We start from the raw sequence: 18860 nt of genomic DNA on the forward strand, positions 1-18860 counted from the left end.
ACCGAATTTAATTTCCATAGCATGTATGTTAGTTCTAGGAAAAGCTGCAACGCCTGCAGTAAATGGCCATCCGGACGTGTCCAATCTTCAATTCAAATGTAAAATCGTGCTGTCAAAACCCATGTCACTTCGGATAACACGAATCACACAGAAAATTTGCATAAAAATGCAAACACAGCATTGGAATGGATGTCGAAGCAGGTGGGAAGAGGGTAGTGATGACTACGCACCTGAACGGTGGCCGTTTGTATGTTTTCCTTCTGATTGATGTCCTCGATTTTCTGAGACATGGTCTCCACTCGCTCTGTGGTGTTTTTAACCCGCTCGTCCGTCGACTGATTGAGGATGATTTCCTGTTCGTGGAAGAATCCCTCGACGCACTCCTCCTCAAAGTCGTACAGCCGTTCCAGGTCGTCCTTCTCCAGGAACAGTTTGAGACCATTGTCCCGCTGCACCTCCAATCCTGCGGATTGCCGATCAAGTGGACACATGTTACAAGCGAGTTAGAGGATACAAGCGAAAACCGAGAATGAACAATAACAACAGCGCCCGGGGCAATAGAAATGCACAATGGAATCAAAAGTGAGGCAAATCGTTTCCCCATAACCCAATTAGGAGGTGTTGTTATTGTTGTCGCCAAGTGGCAAGGTTGATTTCAATACAAAAGAGCAGGTGGCGTATACGTAATGCAGTTAGTTACAGAAGCACACACAGTCGACAGTTGGGGCAGGCACGCAGGGAGAAAAGTTAGATATTTGTACATTATTGCTGCTCGGCTCACAAAGCATCAGACACGATAGACTCACAGGGAACAAAGCTAAACTTGCTCATCCCGGGCTCACCTTTCGCCTTCCGCACACAGTACTTGAGCAGGGAGTAGAAGTGGCACAGCGCGATGAAAGGCGGCGGCAGGACAGGCTTCTGCTGGTACTCCATCACTACGGTAAACCGCTGGAACATCCACACCTAAAGGGACCAAATCATACAATACAAAATTATGACAATATTTTAGGAGTAAAAAGTATATATTAATGGCATATGGAAATGGAAATCCTAAAACCTCAAAGATTCGATCACACTCACCTGATGCGAAACCGAGTTGACCTCGTTGAAGATATTGTTGAACACAGCGATGAGCAGATTTATCAGCAGAATATTGGCAATCAAGAGGTACATGGACATGGTTATCGGCGTTACCCAATGGCCTGTAATCCAATTAGTTGGTGTTAAAAGTGTGGCATCAATATGTTTCAGAGTTCGCCATCTGGACCACGGCCGTACTCACCAGTGACGCAGCCCGGCTGGCTGGGATCCTCGCCGCAGGGAGGGTCGATATCGCCGGCGAACACCTCTCCGTACAGCATGAAGTAGGGCTGGAAGGTGACCTGGAGAACGATAAATTAGAATGACCATTAAAGCGCCATCTGATGGAACCGGGGGCATCGCCATCGAGACATGGAATGGCCGGGCGTAATTCAATTTTCGCCCGACGCCCAACATAAATGCAAGTATTACACATTGAAACACAGTTTGGTTATTTTTAGCCATCACCTGACGATTTTTGTGTTAGGGTTGGGGTTTTTGGGGGTGAGGGGTGCTTTGTGTGTGTGTGTTTGGGATGCAACTTATTTGATTTCTAATTTCGTTCGAAATTGAAAACAGCATGCTAAATATTTATATTTATGTCTTCCAATCACATTTGGATATAACAGCTTGATTATAGGCAAATTCTCTTTAATTAGAACTTTAGTGTTTGCCTGGGTTTGCTCATTCATTCATTGCTGACCTAGGGCTACTATTTGCATTACACTCCTGCAGGCAGCCTAAATTATGCATGCAAAACTAAAAACTGAAATTAAATCAACGTTGAAGATGTCGAGCAGAAAACGCCAAAATTAAAAAAAGAGAAGGAAGGGCTCATTATAAATATTCAAAAGCGAAAACAGAGTACACACATTTACCTTAAAGAGGCACAGATCTGGGCTAAATACTAGTTTGTACAGCATGCAGAACATACGGATTGAAAATAATGCATTGGACCGGAAAGAAAGAGTGGAGTCTCGGCTCGCCGAACCTGGCCAAACCCTTGCAAATTCAACACGGATTAGGTTTGACAGTCTTAAGTGGGCGATTCCAAACGGACTTAGCAGTTTCCTTTGCAAGAGTCTACAAGGGAAAGTTGGGATGCGAGATTTCGGAGCAGAAGTAGGCTTTAGGGATCAAGAGACAGAGGAGAGAGCAAAAGATATACAGATATACAAATTTTAGGGACACAGTCGAACTTCCAACGGAGTTAAAAGTAGGAAAACGGGGTCCACATAAAACTCAGATTGAAATAGAATACTTGGCACACACTGATCACCATCAAGACACAACATCAACTATAGACCACACCAATGTGCAGCAGATATATCTGAATATTATTTTTATTTATTTATTTATTTATTTTTTTTTTGGGGCAGACGCATCTAGGGCATTCTACAGTCGGCTTTCTATATAGCAAACCAAGTTCATCAATCACAAATGGCGTTACATTTGTCAAGTTGCCGCTCGTCAAATTCGAATGCTCATTGTGGATGGGCGCAGTTGTAGATGTCGTGGCCGCCGGAACTGTGGAGCTGGAACCGGTGGTGGTGCTGGCTGCAGTGGTGGTCACCGGTGGAGCACCCATTGTATGATAACCACGATGATAGCTGGAACGGGTATTGTGCCCCAGGGCACCTAAAAATCCGGGCGCCGTTATTGAGCCGGCAATAACCTGGCATTTTGGCAATTTTCAAAAACATTTAACGGGCGAATTATGCGATTAAAATGACAAAGGTGGTTAGGCGATAAAGTGACAGATTTCAGTTGGAAATGTAGGGGACAAATGACAGAATGACAGAAAGAAAGAAAGAAGAGTATATAATACGAGACAGTCAATTTGAGCGGCATTTGTTCGGTGATTTTGATAAAATTTTAATTAGTCAACTACTTAATGTAAAGTGGGTTGAATGGAGCACCAATCGACAAAACTACTCGTACGTAAAAATGATTTGCTTGCACCACTACTGAGGAACGCAGGCCAAAAACTTGCTTTGCTTGCTATTAAGTAAATGTATGTACTCCGCATCGTTATTAGGTATATTTAAAGTTAAAGCTGCAATTGAAATCGTCGAAAGGACACACTCGCTTTTTCTGTGTGTGAGTGTGCCGGTGTGTGTTAATGAGGCTGACAAACGCACATACACTCAGATCGGGGAATTAGTTTATTTACAAAAAGTCGACAGGACATGTTGTATATAGCGATTTAGCTTACCTCCTTGATGAGACTCCACGTCGGCTGTTTGTTGGGGTAGAGAATCGCTTGTCTGCTGACACCAAAACTCATCAAAACGACAGCCAAGAGAACCACAAAGTATATCATGTTTTTCACCATTTTGCCCATCATAGTGACCAGAGGTCCTGAAATATTTCATAGCATGTTTCAAAAGCTACTTATGCGCATTATTTATTGAATATAGCTATTAAATCGTTGTACTGAAGGGTCAATTGTGATTGTGTAGAGATTTGTAAGCCACATATGTATATAAACCTTATTTATTGCGTAATTTAGCTCTAAGTAATTTGGTTTACCGAACTAAAGACTTACCCAGGTATTTATTCACGCCAAGGATGTTCAGGATACGCAGGTACCAGTATATGCTGTCCACACAGTAAATGACTCGTCCAATGTCCATCGTATTCTCCCGGAATCGAAATGCCAAACCGATGACAAAGAGTATAATGGCGGCTCCGTCGCACGGATTCCACATATTCCACGCCCACACCGAGAATTTATGCCTGCTCGCCGAATTCGAATTAATGGCGCCCAACGACGAAGCGTTAATTCAAGCGTAAGAGGCACATATTGAAGACATAAAGTAATGAAAATTCGCACATCTGTGAAATCCGCCCAGCTTCATTTGCACTCATCGCCAGATGCAATTAAACACAAATGATTGAGGTGTGCGGGTATAGGGGTCTACTTACGTAATGGCCACCGGTTCGGAGGATATTATTTCGCGCACCTTTTCGAAGCCCAGCGTTGTGATATATGCTATTGAATACCACTCCTGCCACCGCGGCATCTGTTCCATCTTCACCAGCACAGTGAAAGAGAACATTATAAGAAAGAACATATAGGCAATCTGTAATGGAAAAATGAACGAACAAAATGGTAATTTAGTAATCAAAATTAATTGAATCCTATGGTATACCCATCCTATTGAGCCAAAAATGGAAATTACAACTCGGGGCATTAACAATTTATATATATTATATGTTTTTAATATTTTTTCGCCGAGTGTACTTGCATCGGAAGTGAATCAAGCTACCCTGATCTAGCTCGACAGTAATTTCCGCCACTTACCGAATCCGCCCAGAACTTGGTTATGGGTGCCGTGTAAAACTCGTAGAACTTCTTTTTCAGACGCAGCGGCTGGTGCTGTTTCACCTCATTGTACTCGGAAAGATTGAAGAACTCTCTGAATTGGGCGGTATCTGAGTCGGTGAGTGAGACCTGTGGATAGATATCGACGTTATTAGTGGGCCAGCAGGGGCGAAAGTGAAAGCCGAGAGGCGCTTGATAGTTTTCGGACTTAATTAAATCATCAATGTGCAGTGAACATTCAAAGAGAGCCACGTGGGGATATAGTACATTGGGGAATTGCGTATACGCCCCGTTGAATCGGCGTGTCAAATGTGATTTAGTTTGCTGTCTAATTAAGTTGCTGGTGTTTTAGGCTCGATTTGCTATTGCTATTTATACGCGTGTTTAGTTTCCAGACACAACATGCAGAACAAATTAATTAAGTTAAGCATTATGCAAATCAAAATGTTTTAGCCGCGGGGTGTTCGAAATGTGCTGACAAAAAGTAGCATAGAGCAACTGTACTACTGAGGAAATTCGAAGAGGATTTAATAAAAGGTGTATTGTTGAATTCACACATTTTCTACGCATACATTTTCGCAAATGAAGCTACGAAATGCGCATTCCAAAGGGAATAATATGAGGCAAAACTACTAAAGCCAGTTACAGAAATGCCATTGAAATGAAAATATCTTTGAGGGAACAAATTATATCCGGGTTCAACTAACTTTGGAGGGCTGTTCTTCCGCTCCAGCAGTGAGATTAACCTGTAAAATTGATACGATACAAGTAACTAGGACATTAGAATGGCGTGTGCGGTTTTCAATTGCAAAATAACCATCGCTATGTAGATGGGTGTCTGAGTATAACTGATGTGCTGACTGGGTGATACCATTTTGTCATATGTAGAGTTTTCTGGTGTCTTTGCCTAGGGATCGAACTACAATAACCAAATGGAAAATAAAAAAATAAACAAGGGGAAACGGCATTTCTTTTTCTGTTCTGTGCTGTCACTTCAAGTTTACAAAATGTTATGGTTGAGCAAAATGGCAGTCTTATCGCATTCGGAGTCGAATATTTTGATGAAAAAACACGAGTAAGGTGGTGGTGTATGAAGGGCTGGTTTGTGTTGGTTGGTTGGTTGTTTTGTGGAGCTACTCACTTTGCCATTTTCGTGTACTTTTGTATCGCGCACTGAGTAAGTATCCGCCAATAGAGCCTGCAACGGTTCACGCACATTTTTCGCATTTATCAGATATGAAAATCAGTCTTTAGTTTTACTTTCTAATGGATTTGAACGGTGATCTTTGGACATAGTACTTGAGTTCAGATGAAGAAGTGTAGAGGTGTGTGTTTTAGGTACAGGTTTCAAAGATGATTTGTGGTACAGGAAAGTTTTTAAGTTCACATTATTGAAAATACTTTATCACACATACACAGGCATTCCACAGATATGTATGTACATGGGGGGCGAACGAACTACTATTAAATACATGAACCCCCTCATTTCCACTTGCACTCAATGGACTTTAATTTGATTTCGTGATTAAGGGATTAGCTTATTCCAATAAAAAAAAGTGGGTGGCAATGGAGCCGGAGCTTGTGCAGTGCCCGAGTAACTGAAAAACAATATTTGCACAAGTGCCGTGGCTCCTCTCGATTCATTCTGTTAGCAATTTGACATAGACCTGGTGGCATTTGATGTGGTTTTGTTGGCAACGAGTGCTTGGGGATTATGCTTGGAATGGGTTTGTGCCAAGATTATTACTTAATTTAACTTTAAGCCAGCTCTCGGCTGTTGCCAATGATTTTCATTACGCTGCTAATGGATATTCGCACTTAATTCAAACCAAAGAGGACTTTCAACTTTTATGGGAAGCATTAGAGGCAAAAGCTACTCGAATGTAACGAGGGCGGGCAATATTCGGTAACTTACATCTGTTGAATTTGAGACACTCTTAAAGGAGGGCGAGCTGTTTTCAACTGGTATTAGCTTGCACTTTGGAAAATACACATTCAAATGATGGTTAGTGGAGAAATATAATTACATTAAGAACTGGGCGAAATTTAATGAATTTTATATGAGTTCCCAATTTTTGGAGTCTGCCGTTCTGGCTTTGAGTTGAACTAAACTATCGAAGGAGATGAAAAGAGCACGTGTTTGTGGTCCCGATTGATTGGCTGTTCTATAAATAATATACCAAACCAAAATAATCAATAATATACAAAGTTTTCAGTGACCACCCATTATTCGAAAGCCCCCTTAGAAGAAAATTCATTAACTTCAAAAAATAACTGGAGCAGAAAAAGTGTAGCAACTCTTGTAATATTGATTTTCGCTGTTTTGTGTTTTCTCAGGGGAGCCACATAAATATTTATTGCATTAAAATCCCTTTCAATGGCACCATAGTAGTACGATATTGCGAATATAATCTTGGGAAAATATGTAAAGTGATGCACACTTTTAAAGCATTGTAGTGTGCAGGGGAATTCTATAATTACTGTGGACTTCCTGCACTTCACTTATGTAATTTCCAATTTTATAAATACATGTATACCAAATAACGATACAGACCAAAGAACAAGTATGTAAGAAACAAATAGTGTAGACAGATAGTTCGGTTTCGACAGCAAACAAAGTAAAATAAATATAGTTTTGTGATCTGGCAACCAGAACAGATACAAAGATACAGAGATAGAGTCAGAAACAGAGCAGAGACAGCAAAGAGAACATATACATGTGTATTTGTATGCACATAGATATAGACGACTTGAACACCAAAGAAACGGAAGTCATGTATTTGGCATAGATCTGTTTGATTGTTACTACCTTGTCGCGATTATTAGCACCCGCGCCCATCCTATATCTCAAGGAAATGGATCTTTTGGCTTTTAAAAGGGCGCTCTATAAACAGACAGATTTGGATTTAGGATTGATGAACAGCAGAACGATAATTTGATCAGTGGTTAATGGTAAAGGTTAGACGTAAGGTTAGTAGAAAAAATTTAATAACTTAACGAAGACGCTAAAAACGTATAAGGCACACATTTAGGACTGGCACATATAGACAACGAAACCAAATTAAATTGAATGTTAGTAAGAAATGAACAAAATAACTTTGGGTTATTGAAAACAAAAGGCCAAATACCTCGGCATCCGGCTGCGAACGATCCGAGTCATCATTGTCCAGGTTCTGGTTTTCCAGATGCTCTTCCTCAGTCTGCGGCATCTGTTGCAACTCCTCCTTCGACTTGAAGTCAAGCTGCCTGATGTAGAATGGCATCGCCAAACCCAAAATGACCTGGATGTAACATACATACATTCGTAAGGCAACCACAAGATCATTGGACTTCTATAAGACATACCTTGAAGTTGGTATTCTTGCGGGTTCGCAGTCCACCCATCCACAGATCCGCCAGGATAACCTGACTACAGGGATGAGCGAGGAGGGCACGATGGTTGGCCGCCACAGCCAGAGAAAGGCAACTCTGATTTGACCAGGAGTGTAGCTCACAGGTTAGCAGTCTTTGCGCCTTCTCCGCATCCTGACGGTAACTAAAGTCCAGCAGCTTGTTGCCTAACAAAGATAACAATAATAGTTTTCCATTGCAATCAAATCAATTTAATGATTTCTTTATGCATTGTCTTACCTTTGCTCTCGAACTCCTTGGCGTAGGAGCGTAACTCCTCGTAGATTTCCGTGTCCAAGTCGTCCTCGGCCGCTTCGTGTGCCATGGCCTTGTACAGTTTGCAGGATACGAGTGATTTGGCCAATGCCTCCTCGCCATGTGTCCACATCAGCAGCGCCATCTGCTGTCGCTTGGTCAGCACGGCCCAAATCTTAAAAAAGAGCAATCTGGATGTGCAACAGGACGGATGAGTGTTGTGCCGAAACCCGCTTACCAGCAACTCGTTGAAGGGAAACTCGAAGAGGGCCATTTCCGAGGTGAAGGGCAGCAGACCGGTGACCAGGCTCAGTGAATTGGCTCCGGCATATCGCTGGTATTGGTAGGTCGACGACTTGCGGCAGGCATTTGCATAGCTGTTCATAACCTTGGCGTAGATGGGTCGGAATTTGCGGCGCGTGTAATAGGATCTGTGGGGAGGCAGAGTACGGAAATCGAGTTGGGATTGGGTTGGTGCTCTTGTCCGGCGGCGGTAATCTAATGCTTCTTGACGATTTGCCTCAATATTTTTCCAATTGTATCTACTTTTGAAAAAATTCCCACGAACTGATGGACATCCGCTGCTGCAGGGATGCTTGAATAACAATGAAAACAGCTCCATTTCAATGCTTTTTTTCAGCTGTTCGCCATTTGTTTGCGAGCAGCTCAAGAGATTTCCATCGCGAAATGTAAATGTAATTTGGTTTTGGTCAGGACACTCAAGAACGAATTTATTTTGCCTGCCACAATTCGGAAGCACCTGGCGGGGTTTTACGAGCGCACAATTAAATTCAGCACATCAACACAAATGCCGATAAAATATTTATGACAAATAAAAGGCAAATCAATTGACTTGCCCCCGTGAACCGAAGGCAACCAGCACACGACCAGCCTATTCGAATTTTATGTTAATCAAATCCCAAAACTTTAACACATTTAATTACGCCCAAGTTGGCAAATTTCTGAGCCTGCTCTCGACATTGACAATACATTTAAATGTCCGAAGTCTAGACATTGAAAACGGCGAGCAACAGTCACCCGAAACAGGCAAAAACCAGACCAGAGGTAAGCCAGTCGACCGAGAAAAGGCCAAGGACCGAATCTGAAAACCCTAATTTAATATAAACACATCAGTTGTGACGCCGGCTCATTGCCTAGATAGCCTTTGCCATTTAGATGGGCATTTGTCAGATAACTTTCGGCCAAGGCAGGTCCTTTGATTAAAGCACAAAGGCCAGAAATCACGGAAGGCTGGAAGGCTGGTATGGCCGAGAATAACAAACAGAATGGAGAACTACAAAGACAAGTAGTGTCAAATTTGTTTGTTTATGGTTCAAATAAAAGTAGGGATTCCATACGCATGGTAAATAAGGGCGTTTCAGGTCATTTCAAAACGGCTTTATTGAAAATAACAAGCAATTGGGATACTGGGATACAATGGCAAGGACACGAGCAATTTAAACTGATTGAATATTAATGAAAATTGACTTAAAATCACAAAATACTTCTTTGGATAGAATTGTACGATCTAGTTGAATTGAGAAATGAACAAGCATGTTCTCCGTCTTTTTGTTTAAAATTTTAATTAAATTTCTCATCTTTATACTGAAACTGAAAGGCTAGTCTAACCAAAACAAGTCAAGTTGTTAGGCCAACAATTTCTGCACGATTTTTAATTAAATTGAGTGATTCCGGAAGGCGGTCAGTTGCTTAACCAACGTGTTTTTTATTGAAACCACAAACCACTTTCTGCCGCAACTTGTGAGCGATATTAAACAGCATTGTGGTCGTTGGAGCAGCGGCGTTAACTGAATTTAAGCAGCCACCGCGTTTTCGCCTTGCTGGCAAAATATTAATGCTGCATAATTAAGGGGTGCTTTGCTCTGCCCCGGCATTCTGTTCCCTTTGACCCGGCGCCCTGCTCCTTTCTGATTCTGATCCTTTCAGTTCCTTTCTGCAGCATCGCCAGCAAACCAACAGCATCAACATGACAAAGCGGGCCAAAAGTCGCCTGCCAGGCAACGAGGCTCTTGGTAACTTGATGTGCAAACTTATTACACTTTCATGAACAAATTTCTCAAACATTCAGTTTAATCCGCAACACCTTCAGGATTGACTTTACCCCACTTTTGGTCAGGCAAATTGCGGTAAATGCTTTCCTTTTTCGTTAAAATGGAAACACAACAGCTTTGTGGCTAACAACTGGCGAGGTGTTTTCCGTGGTTTATTAATTGCAAATATTTTTTTAACTTAATTAAATGATCCGAAGTTAAATGGAATGGGAAAATCAACTCAACCTACGCTTAAAGATTTTTTGCCAATCAATGATTTCAAAAAAAATATCTTCGTTTATATGACACTTTTTCATTTCTCTTAAAAAATACAAAATGTTATGAAAATAAAGTGATAGATTTCAAGAAAATTTAAATTATTGCTGAAACTTTGCACACGCAGCACACGCAAAAAGAGTAATTAGAAATATCTCAAGTTGCTACAGGAGCCATTTATTTTTGTGGATTTTTAAAGCGGCTTATCAATTTCCCCTCAAGCACAACTTTCCCCCATTTATTTCCGCTTGTGGAAAAAGTAACAGCTGAAAAAGCTATAGCTCTGCACTCACCGATATGCGCCGCCCATTAGTTTATTGATCACCAAGCCGATGTCGTGGAGCGTGTAAATGTAGCCCTTGGGTATGTGCGGTCGGACATCGCGCAGGATGTAGCTGTGGGCGGAGTGGGAGAAGGACACGAGGACAATGTTGAAATTTACATAGGCCGAAAGGAAAATATTTGGGTATGTGGTCAGCATGAAGGGTCGTCTGCTCAACTCACCCCAGCGTGTTGGCCGGACCGTGTTTGGTATTGTAGAGCTCCTCGAGGCGCGGTATTGTCAAAAATTTCTTCATCGAAACGCCATTCTCCAGGAGTAATTTGACAAAATCGATTCTATCGTGCTCCAGCGCCTGCATCATGGCCTCGTCCAGGGCGCCTGCAAAGACATTGTAAGTTTCGAACGAGCGCAAAATGGTTGGAGGCATCCCCCCCTCCCCTGGTTACCACCAGGTCATCACCCACCATTTGGCCATTCCTGCCCGTAGACGAATATCTCACTGCGCGCTATGTCCACCCGATTCCACGTCAGGGCGAGACTCAATTGCTCCGGCGGACTTAGATGCTGTGACTTGAAGAGGGCCGTTAGGATGGTCTGATCCAGTTCCTGCGCCTCGCCCTCGGGCTTTTCCTGTATGCGAAAGACGGTAATCTAGCGAAGAAATTGAAAATAAAAAAATGTATACATATATACGTAAAAAACGCAAAGTATCTATTAATGTAGCTCCCGTCGAACATAATTTGTTTGCTTAGGCCTGGCCCCCGGGGCAAGGACATACTAGATCCTGCCACCGTTGCCGTCAAGCTCATTCAAAAACCAATTAAATCCGTAATAACATCTGCGGCGGAATTGACGAAATGCCGGTCTCTTTTGGCCCACAAAAATACTGGCACTCGCAGGAAACTGTCTGCTGCTGCTCGCGGTGATTTAAAATTCATTACACGTTCAATTGAATTTCGCAGCCTAATTATTTCAACGGGTCTGCGAGCATTAATTAAAAATTTAAATCGCTGCGAGTAAAAGTCTCAAGTGATTGAAAAGTTACCCTCACACCCCGGTTTATTTGAAGCCTCAATCATCTTTGGGCAACTTAATTGAGCAAAGCCCCTTTGGGTTATGCGATTTTAATTGATGGGCTCATACCTATAAATAAAACCATGGAAAAATCACCTGGGGCGACTTTCTTCACCTGCTGCAGGTGTAACTACACTGGGACATGGAAATGTACATATAAATATTTAATGAGTTATTATTGCACTTCAGGGGAAAGTTAGACAGAATACATTATGCACATGTTCCACCTGTAGCATACTTTTTATAAACTTTTCAAGTGTCTCTTAAACTCATTGGGGCCCCTTATTTACAGCGCATTTAATTCCTTTCCACCGGAACTTTAATGAAATTAAAATGTAGCAAGAAATGGGGACAAAGAAATGCCATTAGCTTATTGTTAATTACCTAATCATTTAATGACATCGTTTTCCCACACAACTTTACTATTAATTACGAGATTTGCACTCTGAGGGAACTTCGCATGACTTTATTAACATACATACTTAAATAATTGCCCACTCTGCTCACCAGATTCTTGTTCCGTGTGCACTGCAGCAACTCCTGGTAGAGCTTCTCGGATTGGTCCAGTCCCACTTCAAAGGTCTTCTGTATGGTCCCGATGAGATAGTCCCGCATGGACTCCAGTACCGGCTGCTCCTCGCCATCCGAAGCATATCTGCATATAAATGTTGTCAGATACAGCATTGTCCCAACACAAGAGTGTGCCCAATTATTCAGACTAATTAAACAACAAAATTAAATGTGGCAGACAAAAAGGTTCGCCGGAGGATTGGATGTGCCCCAGACCCTTTGTGTGTGTGTGTGGTGAAGGTGGTGGCGTTGAGTAAATTTAAATAATTTGCCAAATGTCGCGTGCCAACAGGCGTTCGCTGGTTGAAAGGACACGCCGACATGTTCTTAATTAAGTTTACACAAACTGCGGTTTCTCATTAAGTTGCTTCGGCACAGGCTTTAATTCCGGACAAGTGGCGCACATGCTCGTATCTTAAAGCTAAGCACCCCGACTATCTGCATTCACATCTACTTACTTGTGGACAAAGGCCAGCAGGTCGGCGGCACGCCCGGATCCGTCACATACGACCACCGGAACCGGCGGCGAATCCGTCACGTACTCGAGCACCGCACGTATCGTGTTGGTGCCGCCCTCGATCACCAGGCAGACGACGGGCGTACTGGAATGTGTGACTACGGGAGAATGGCACAAGAGGTAAAGATTTGAGTCGGGCTATCCATTGGGGACATGCAACGGGGATTAGTCTGATTCACAGGGTGCAGGCCGCTATTGAGGATTCAACAGGTCGATTGAGACTCGTCACCTGGTGTCAGTACACTCAACGGAAATGTGTGTTTGTAAACAAAATCGAAAGATTGTATGTCGAGATACGAATAAAATTATATCTGTTCACTAGAAGGAAGGAAAACGTTTTGTGCACTACAAATTATCCTTCGACTAAACTAAAAATTATAGTATAATTTAAATTAATTGATTCAAATTAGAATGAACTAGTTTTCCTCGAAGTAAATGTGTTCGAAAGATGATCGAAAGCTTAAGTCGAGCAAAATGAAACGAATTTCTGTATACCGTTTGTTTTTAGCCAGTGATTCTTTGCTAGAAGTATAAGTAAATTTTAAAAATGTCTTAGGAAACTGGTTACATCAAGGTTTATGCCAATATAATAGACGAGACTAACCATAAGTATTAGCGCATAATAACTATCCTTTAAATACTCAAATTTCGTCTCAAATTTCGTCTCTTGTATTTAATAATCATAATCTATGCTATTAGAAGGACAAGCAACCAAACTTTTGGCTCATTCCGCAAGAAATTAATCAAAAATTTGACTTTTGAAATACCTGACGCTCCCTTCTAGCCAATTCCTTTCGCACTAAAAACATTGACTCAACTCTCTATTTTAATGTTTTGAACCGATCTATTCAAAATACGTAAAAAGCATATCTTTAGTATTTTCTCGAGTGCAATAGTAACTACCAACAGCAGCTCGCCACATCAGATTGAAATCCCGGCCATTCGGAGCTTAGCCCGCGGCATTGGCCATGAAGAGAAATGGCTCTCAATGGCCTCCGATGACAAGGAGCTTCAATCTGTGGCCTGATTGGCCTTTTGTGCTGTCGAGCTGTCATATTGTGGCTTTTGTCCTCGACTTACATGGATGAAGCTTCAGGTTGGATATGAATTTCTCCAGTTTGCGCCGCAGGATCAATTCGGCGCCATACTTGGCCTGGGTGCCATTGTCGACCAGCAGAAAGTACGCATGCCGATTGTTCAGCACGGCCAATTTGGATCTGAAAGGAACGAAAAGGTGATTGCAACGATTGCAACAGGTTAGTCGACTTAATAGCACTGGGAATGGCAACAGCTAATACTCATGCATTTTTAAAGCAGGCCCAGGCCCATTTAACTTGTTGCCCTGATTGGGTCCATAAAATATGCATTAACTCCATCGCCCCACGTACTCACCTGGGCGAACTAATGCTGTGGCAGGGCACTTCGCGGTTGTGGCCCAGCAGCTCGTGATTGCGCTCCACGATGCCCCAGGGAGCGATGCCGATGCTGACCACTCGTCCTGTCCGCTGCTGACCCTCCAGGAGCAGGGCATCGCCCACTTGCTTGGTGACGCCTGTTTGCCGAGAAGCGGAGGAAGTACAACAATGGCCACGTTGAGCAAGTGCGTAAACAAGTTTGCCCCCACGGAGGATTGCGATAGTCTCGCCCGCCCACGCGACCTTTCCAGTTTCAGTATTTTATAACTTAGTTGAGGGGCGTGTCTAAAACTTAATAACAGCTCGAGCACAAAACCCGGACGACAAAAAAAGGACGAAAAGCATTCGAATGAAAAATGTAATAAAGTATACAGCATCTCGATGCGACTTTAGTATGCGCTTCTATCCAAACAAAATAAGAAGCATTGCTTTTCTTTATTTGTTCACTATTGTTGTATCAAAAAAAAAAAAGTCGGACTATTTTTTTGCATGCCGAATGAAGAAAATAAAATAAAAACATATTCAAATACAACGTTTGCAGATATTGAGCTTTGAAAAAATGTCACAGTTTTTCTCAAACGTCATGAAACTCATCGCGTTTTCCACCGATTTAATTACATTTATATCGAACGATTTCATTACGAATATACACATTTTATAGGGTACTTTTTCAGGAATCGAATCAAGGTTAAATCCATAAAAAGGGAACCAGCAGCCAGTGCATATTAGGTCAATTTTCCGGCGCTACCCCAATGTACTTAGTATGCCCACCCTTGCTGACTTGATAATCCAATTTATTTGGGCTACCAATTGCACCCACTCTCACACCCACTCTACCCTGCAATCCCGATATACCCCGAGCAAAGGGCCACTGGGTAGCACAATATGTTGACTGGCAAGCAGTTGAAGTGTGTACAATCACTGGCTGCGTGATTTCCGTTTGGGATTTTATTTATTTAATTTTCGACTGGGGTCGCTCATCCGCACTCGGCTCGCCTCATTTTCCTCTTTAAGTTTTTCCGGCCCCCATTTGGTTGGCTGTTTGTTTGTTTGTTTTCCTTGCTCATTTTTCTTTGTGCTTATTTAAGTTGGCCCGCCCGTAATCGTTGGCCATAAAACCGGGTAGTGTCCTTTCATAAAACTTAAATGAAACGGAATGCTTACCGGTGTTGGTGCCGCCGGTGAATATCCAGGCTCCAGTGGTCTTCGCCGCCTTCAGCAGTCCTTTGCGTATCTCCTGCGAATCGAATAGAAATCAGTTTCCAGTTTCGCTTTCAGGAGGCCACGGCCATTCAATTAGTGTGTGACACACGACCCTTCTTCCACTTTCGTTTTGCAATTGGCTCTGTTTTGGGACCGAAAGTTTACCCCAACACCCGCCACCCGCCATTTTCCTCACCTTTTTCAGCTTGGCCTGCAAATCAAAGTTGGCCTTGCCGCCCTGCACGGTGATCAAAAGTTTTGGCAATTCCAGATTCCATTCCTTGGTGAATAGCTGCACCAGTAGTTCCGGCCGCGTGTCGAACGACAGGCGAACGTACTGGAAAAGGCGGGCAAAAGTTATTAAAGAGCACACTAACAGAGATTGCCCCGGATGGGAAGGTCCTACCTGTGCCTTTGTGGGATGAGCGCCGCCCTGGAACTCGATGGTTCCATAGGCATCTGTGGGCTGTGGGCGGGTGTGCTTGGTGGGCAGCCAGAGGTCTCCGGGCGACCCACTCTCGATGCCAGGTATCGTCTGATGCGTGATCTGGGCCTGGCCACAGCAGCATCTGCAAATAGAAAATTCACCCAAATGAATATCGCTTTATTATTAAATAACATCCACATTTTAAGGGTTAAATGCAGCATGGACCTTTTATAACATCACTCTACTTCGCCAAAATTTCTAATTTACCAAAAATGTAATAACACAAAAATGTTTGCCTCCAATTCCCATGGAATTAATAAGAAACTTCTATGAATTTCTTTTTATACTTTTTAAAAATGATTATTTAATTTAAGAAAAATTTAAAAATTGATATATGTCGTAGACTTCCCTTTAACAAATGAGGAAGGCACTATTTTTTACGTTCCACCTTAAGTTGCAAGAAATCTATCTGCAGGTGCCTCCTGGCCCACATAATCATGGCCATCGAGTGTGTTGACTGACTGTCAGGATATGTGGGTGTAAACGATATTCGGCAAACAACAGCCATAGTGCCACGCCCCCCCGAGAATAATACACGCATCAGCCTTAACCTGTCACTTTGTTTGCGATGCCCACGTGAAGCATAAAGCGTTATTTACGCCCCCCGTGTGCGTGAGTGTTGACTTCGTAGCCCCAAAAAATACATACATATGTGTGGCAGACCCAACCGAAGAGGCAGCCAATAACCTGTCTGACCCGATCCAACCCACCGACCGACCGACTGTCTGTCTGTTTGCTGTTTGCCAGCTGATGTTCTTGTCAGGTGCTTAAAGTTGTTTGCTAAATAATGCATTTCAATTAGATCCCCGAACACAGGCTGCGTCTCGGTTTGAATCGGTTTGAATGGAATTAAATAACCAAATTAATCGACACGTGTCTGTGGCTCATTCCACTTGCCGTGAGTGATATGCGGTAGACATGCCATAATAGGATAACTTTTTCCAACAAGAGATACAGTGGAAATTTCAAATTTAAAATCTTGCGGTTGCCAAAGTACCGTCAATATACATACATATGTCTAATGTAATCGAATTCAGAAAGAGCGCTTTATTTAATTTGTTTATTTAGATTACACATGTTCAACTTTGAACCTACTCGCAAAGAAATAAACAAGTTTTAATTATTGTGTTTCATAAAGTTTGGCTATATGTATGAATTTTTCATCGAAATTTATGTAATGAGCTCTTAATTACTTGTAAACCAAAAGATCCAGTCGTACTGATTAAATTTCCGAGCAAATTCCTATTTATAAATAAAATTTTACCTTGTAAAAGTTCAAAGCCTGATAAACAACAATCTTGGCGAATTAATTTTAATTAGCCAAGTTTGAGTTGCAAACTACGGCAGAATTTCAACTCGCCGGGCAGAACTACTAGTTGAGATGCTTTCGGGAGTGACAGCTACCGGTTGTCGTGAAAACGCGGGAGGAAAAGTGTAGACCGGCGGGCAAATATTTGGCAAGCCAGGTGCTGATAACAGGGCTCCCAGTCATGTAAAGTCAAGGGGGCCATAAACCCATCGCTTGTCCCGCCAGTGCAGTGCTGGCCGTGCGGAAAACTTTCACCAGAACGTGAATCCGAATCAGAAACAGCAACTGAGTGTGTAGCTATATCTGTATCTGCATCTGTATCTGAAGCGGCGGGTCCGCGGTCGGGTTTATGGCACATTTATCTCAATTGCTGGTTCTTGGGACAGCGGCTGTCATAATAAACAATAAATGCTAACGCCCAAAAACGAAACTAAATACACAGCGATCTAGGAACTGGGCCAGTAGCGATTCACTGCATCTCGTTGAGCATTTTGATATGCGAAACTGGGTCAACAGCTTTCGTCTTGGACTTCGACCCCCAACTCCCTTCGTTTTCGCCCCCATCCCCCCCCTTTTCGCAACCCTCTGCTGCCTATCAGAGGATGAATTGAAATGCAAATAAATTAAATTATGTGCCACTTACTTTGTATCGTCCTTTGGGCATGGTATGAATTTGATGCACTCGCGCTTCTGGAAATTTGTCTCGATCCAACTACGCGGCTGGTGCTAGATTGAACAGAAGGGAAATCAGTTAAAATATTATTTTTACAATTTTAACATCGCCGCGTTTAATGCTCATAGTTACACTTTATACACTGATAATACGGCTAGAGGAGCAAATGGAAAATAACTTGAAGTGAACAAAAGATTCGATAAGTATACAGGTCAGCGAAAGAGTCACAAAGAATGACTGATATCGAGGACTAAGAGTGCAAAATTATGCAATATACATATAAATATTAATATTTATCGAACAAAAGTTGAGTTTACTTTGGATTGAAAGTAAAGAAGGTCTCAATAATTACAGTTAAATCACTTAAAATAAATAACAAAAAACAATTGAGGTACAAATTTGTTCAATAGATATCTATTATTATTTCAGGATAAACAACGTCGACACAATACAATCACTATTTAAACAGTACTAATTCGAAAACAAATATAGATAAATAAATTGTTAATTGACAACCAACAAATGTAACAAATTAAGATACGCATTTGCAGAATAAAATATTTACAATGTGGATGGGGCGGTTGTCGTGGGTTTTTGTATTGTTAATTTATATATTTACATTTACATTTGCAACTGTTGAACTAACCCACTTTTACTATTTAACTAAGCAACCAAACAAATTGTTTGCAATTTCAATCCTTTTCAAAGTAAAATGATATACTTTCTCAACAGAACTGTTAGCTTTAAACATATTTAACTAATACTGATTTCTAAGAATTTTAAACTGAAGTACATGTAAGTTGTATTTTATTCCGATAAAGTCGTCTTTTACCAACAATTTCGCGCCAGGTCTAAATATTTTTCCTCTTTGCTATCAATACCTATTTGCTACCACAAAGCCCTATAAATATGATTGGCAGTGCTTAGTGCACTTTGATCGGCTTAT

At 41.9% G+C, this 18860-nt stretch overlaps 1 protein-coding gene across 11 annotated transcripts in view; it reads right to left on the reverse strand.

Annotated features, from left to right (window-relative positions):
- Positions 1 to 18860, reverse strand: part of Trpm (Transient receptor potential cation channel, subfamily M) — a 46561-nt gene that overhangs the window by 4192 nt on the left and 23509 nt on the right. For 4 of the 11 annotated variants that reach the window (NM_001144200.2, NM_001144201.2, NM_001043084.2 and 1 more), the window contains 24 exons: positions 17885 to 17967; positions 15852 to 16014; positions 15642 to 15782; positions 15407 to 15479; positions 14220 to 14379; positions 13908 to 14044; positions 12769 to 12925; positions 12248 to 12395; positions 11131 to 11317; positions 10888 to 11044; positions 10677 to 10778; positions 8295 to 8487; positions 8042 to 8231; positions 7757 to 7968; positions 7540 to 7692; positions 5553 to 5609; positions 4391 to 4540; positions 4012 to 4169; positions 3632 to 3822; positions 3299 to 3444; positions 1286 to 1385; positions 1084 to 1205; positions 843 to 966; positions 231 to 463 (listed from right to left, as the gene is read on the reverse strand). In NM_001144200.2, coding sequence (NP_001137672.2) covers positions 231 to 463; positions 843 to 966; positions 1084 to 1205; positions 1286 to 1385; positions 3299 to 3444; positions 3632 to 3822; positions 4012 to 4169; positions 4391 to 4540; positions 5553 to 5609; positions 7540 to 7692; positions 7757 to 7968; positions 8042 to 8231; positions 8295 to 8487; positions 10677 to 10778; positions 10888 to 11044; positions 11131 to 11317; positions 12248 to 12395; positions 12769 to 12925; positions 13908 to 14044; positions 14220 to 14379; positions 15407 to 15479; positions 15642 to 15782; positions 15852 to 16014; positions 17885 to 17967 — 3537 coding nt within the window. Of the gene's footprint in view, positions 1 to 230; positions 967 to 1083; positions 1206 to 1285; positions 1386 to 2533; positions 2759 to 3298; positions 3445 to 3631; positions 3823 to 4011; positions 4170 to 4390; positions 4541 to 5552; positions 5610 to 6326; positions 6390 to 7220; positions 7296 to 7539; positions 7693 to 7756; positions 7969 to 8041; positions 8232 to 8294; positions 8488 to 10676; positions 10779 to 10887; positions 11045 to 11130; positions 11318 to 12247; positions 12396 to 12768; positions 12926 to 13322; positions 13350 to 13907; positions 14045 to 14219; positions 14380 to 15406; positions 15480 to 15641; positions 15783 to 15851; positions 16015 to 17884; positions 17968 to 18860 lie in introns of all 11 variants that reach the window. The other 7 variants (NM_001414109.1, NM_001414108.1, NM_001299517.1 and 4 more) reach the window with 7 other exon arrangements.

The sequence above is a fragment of the Drosophila melanogaster genome, chromosome 2R (genome assembly GCF_000001215.4).
Source record: "Drosophila melanogaster chromosome 2R".
Taxonomy (NCBI): domain Eukaryota; kingdom Metazoa; phylum Arthropoda; class Insecta; order Diptera; family Drosophilidae; genus Drosophila; species Drosophila melanogaster.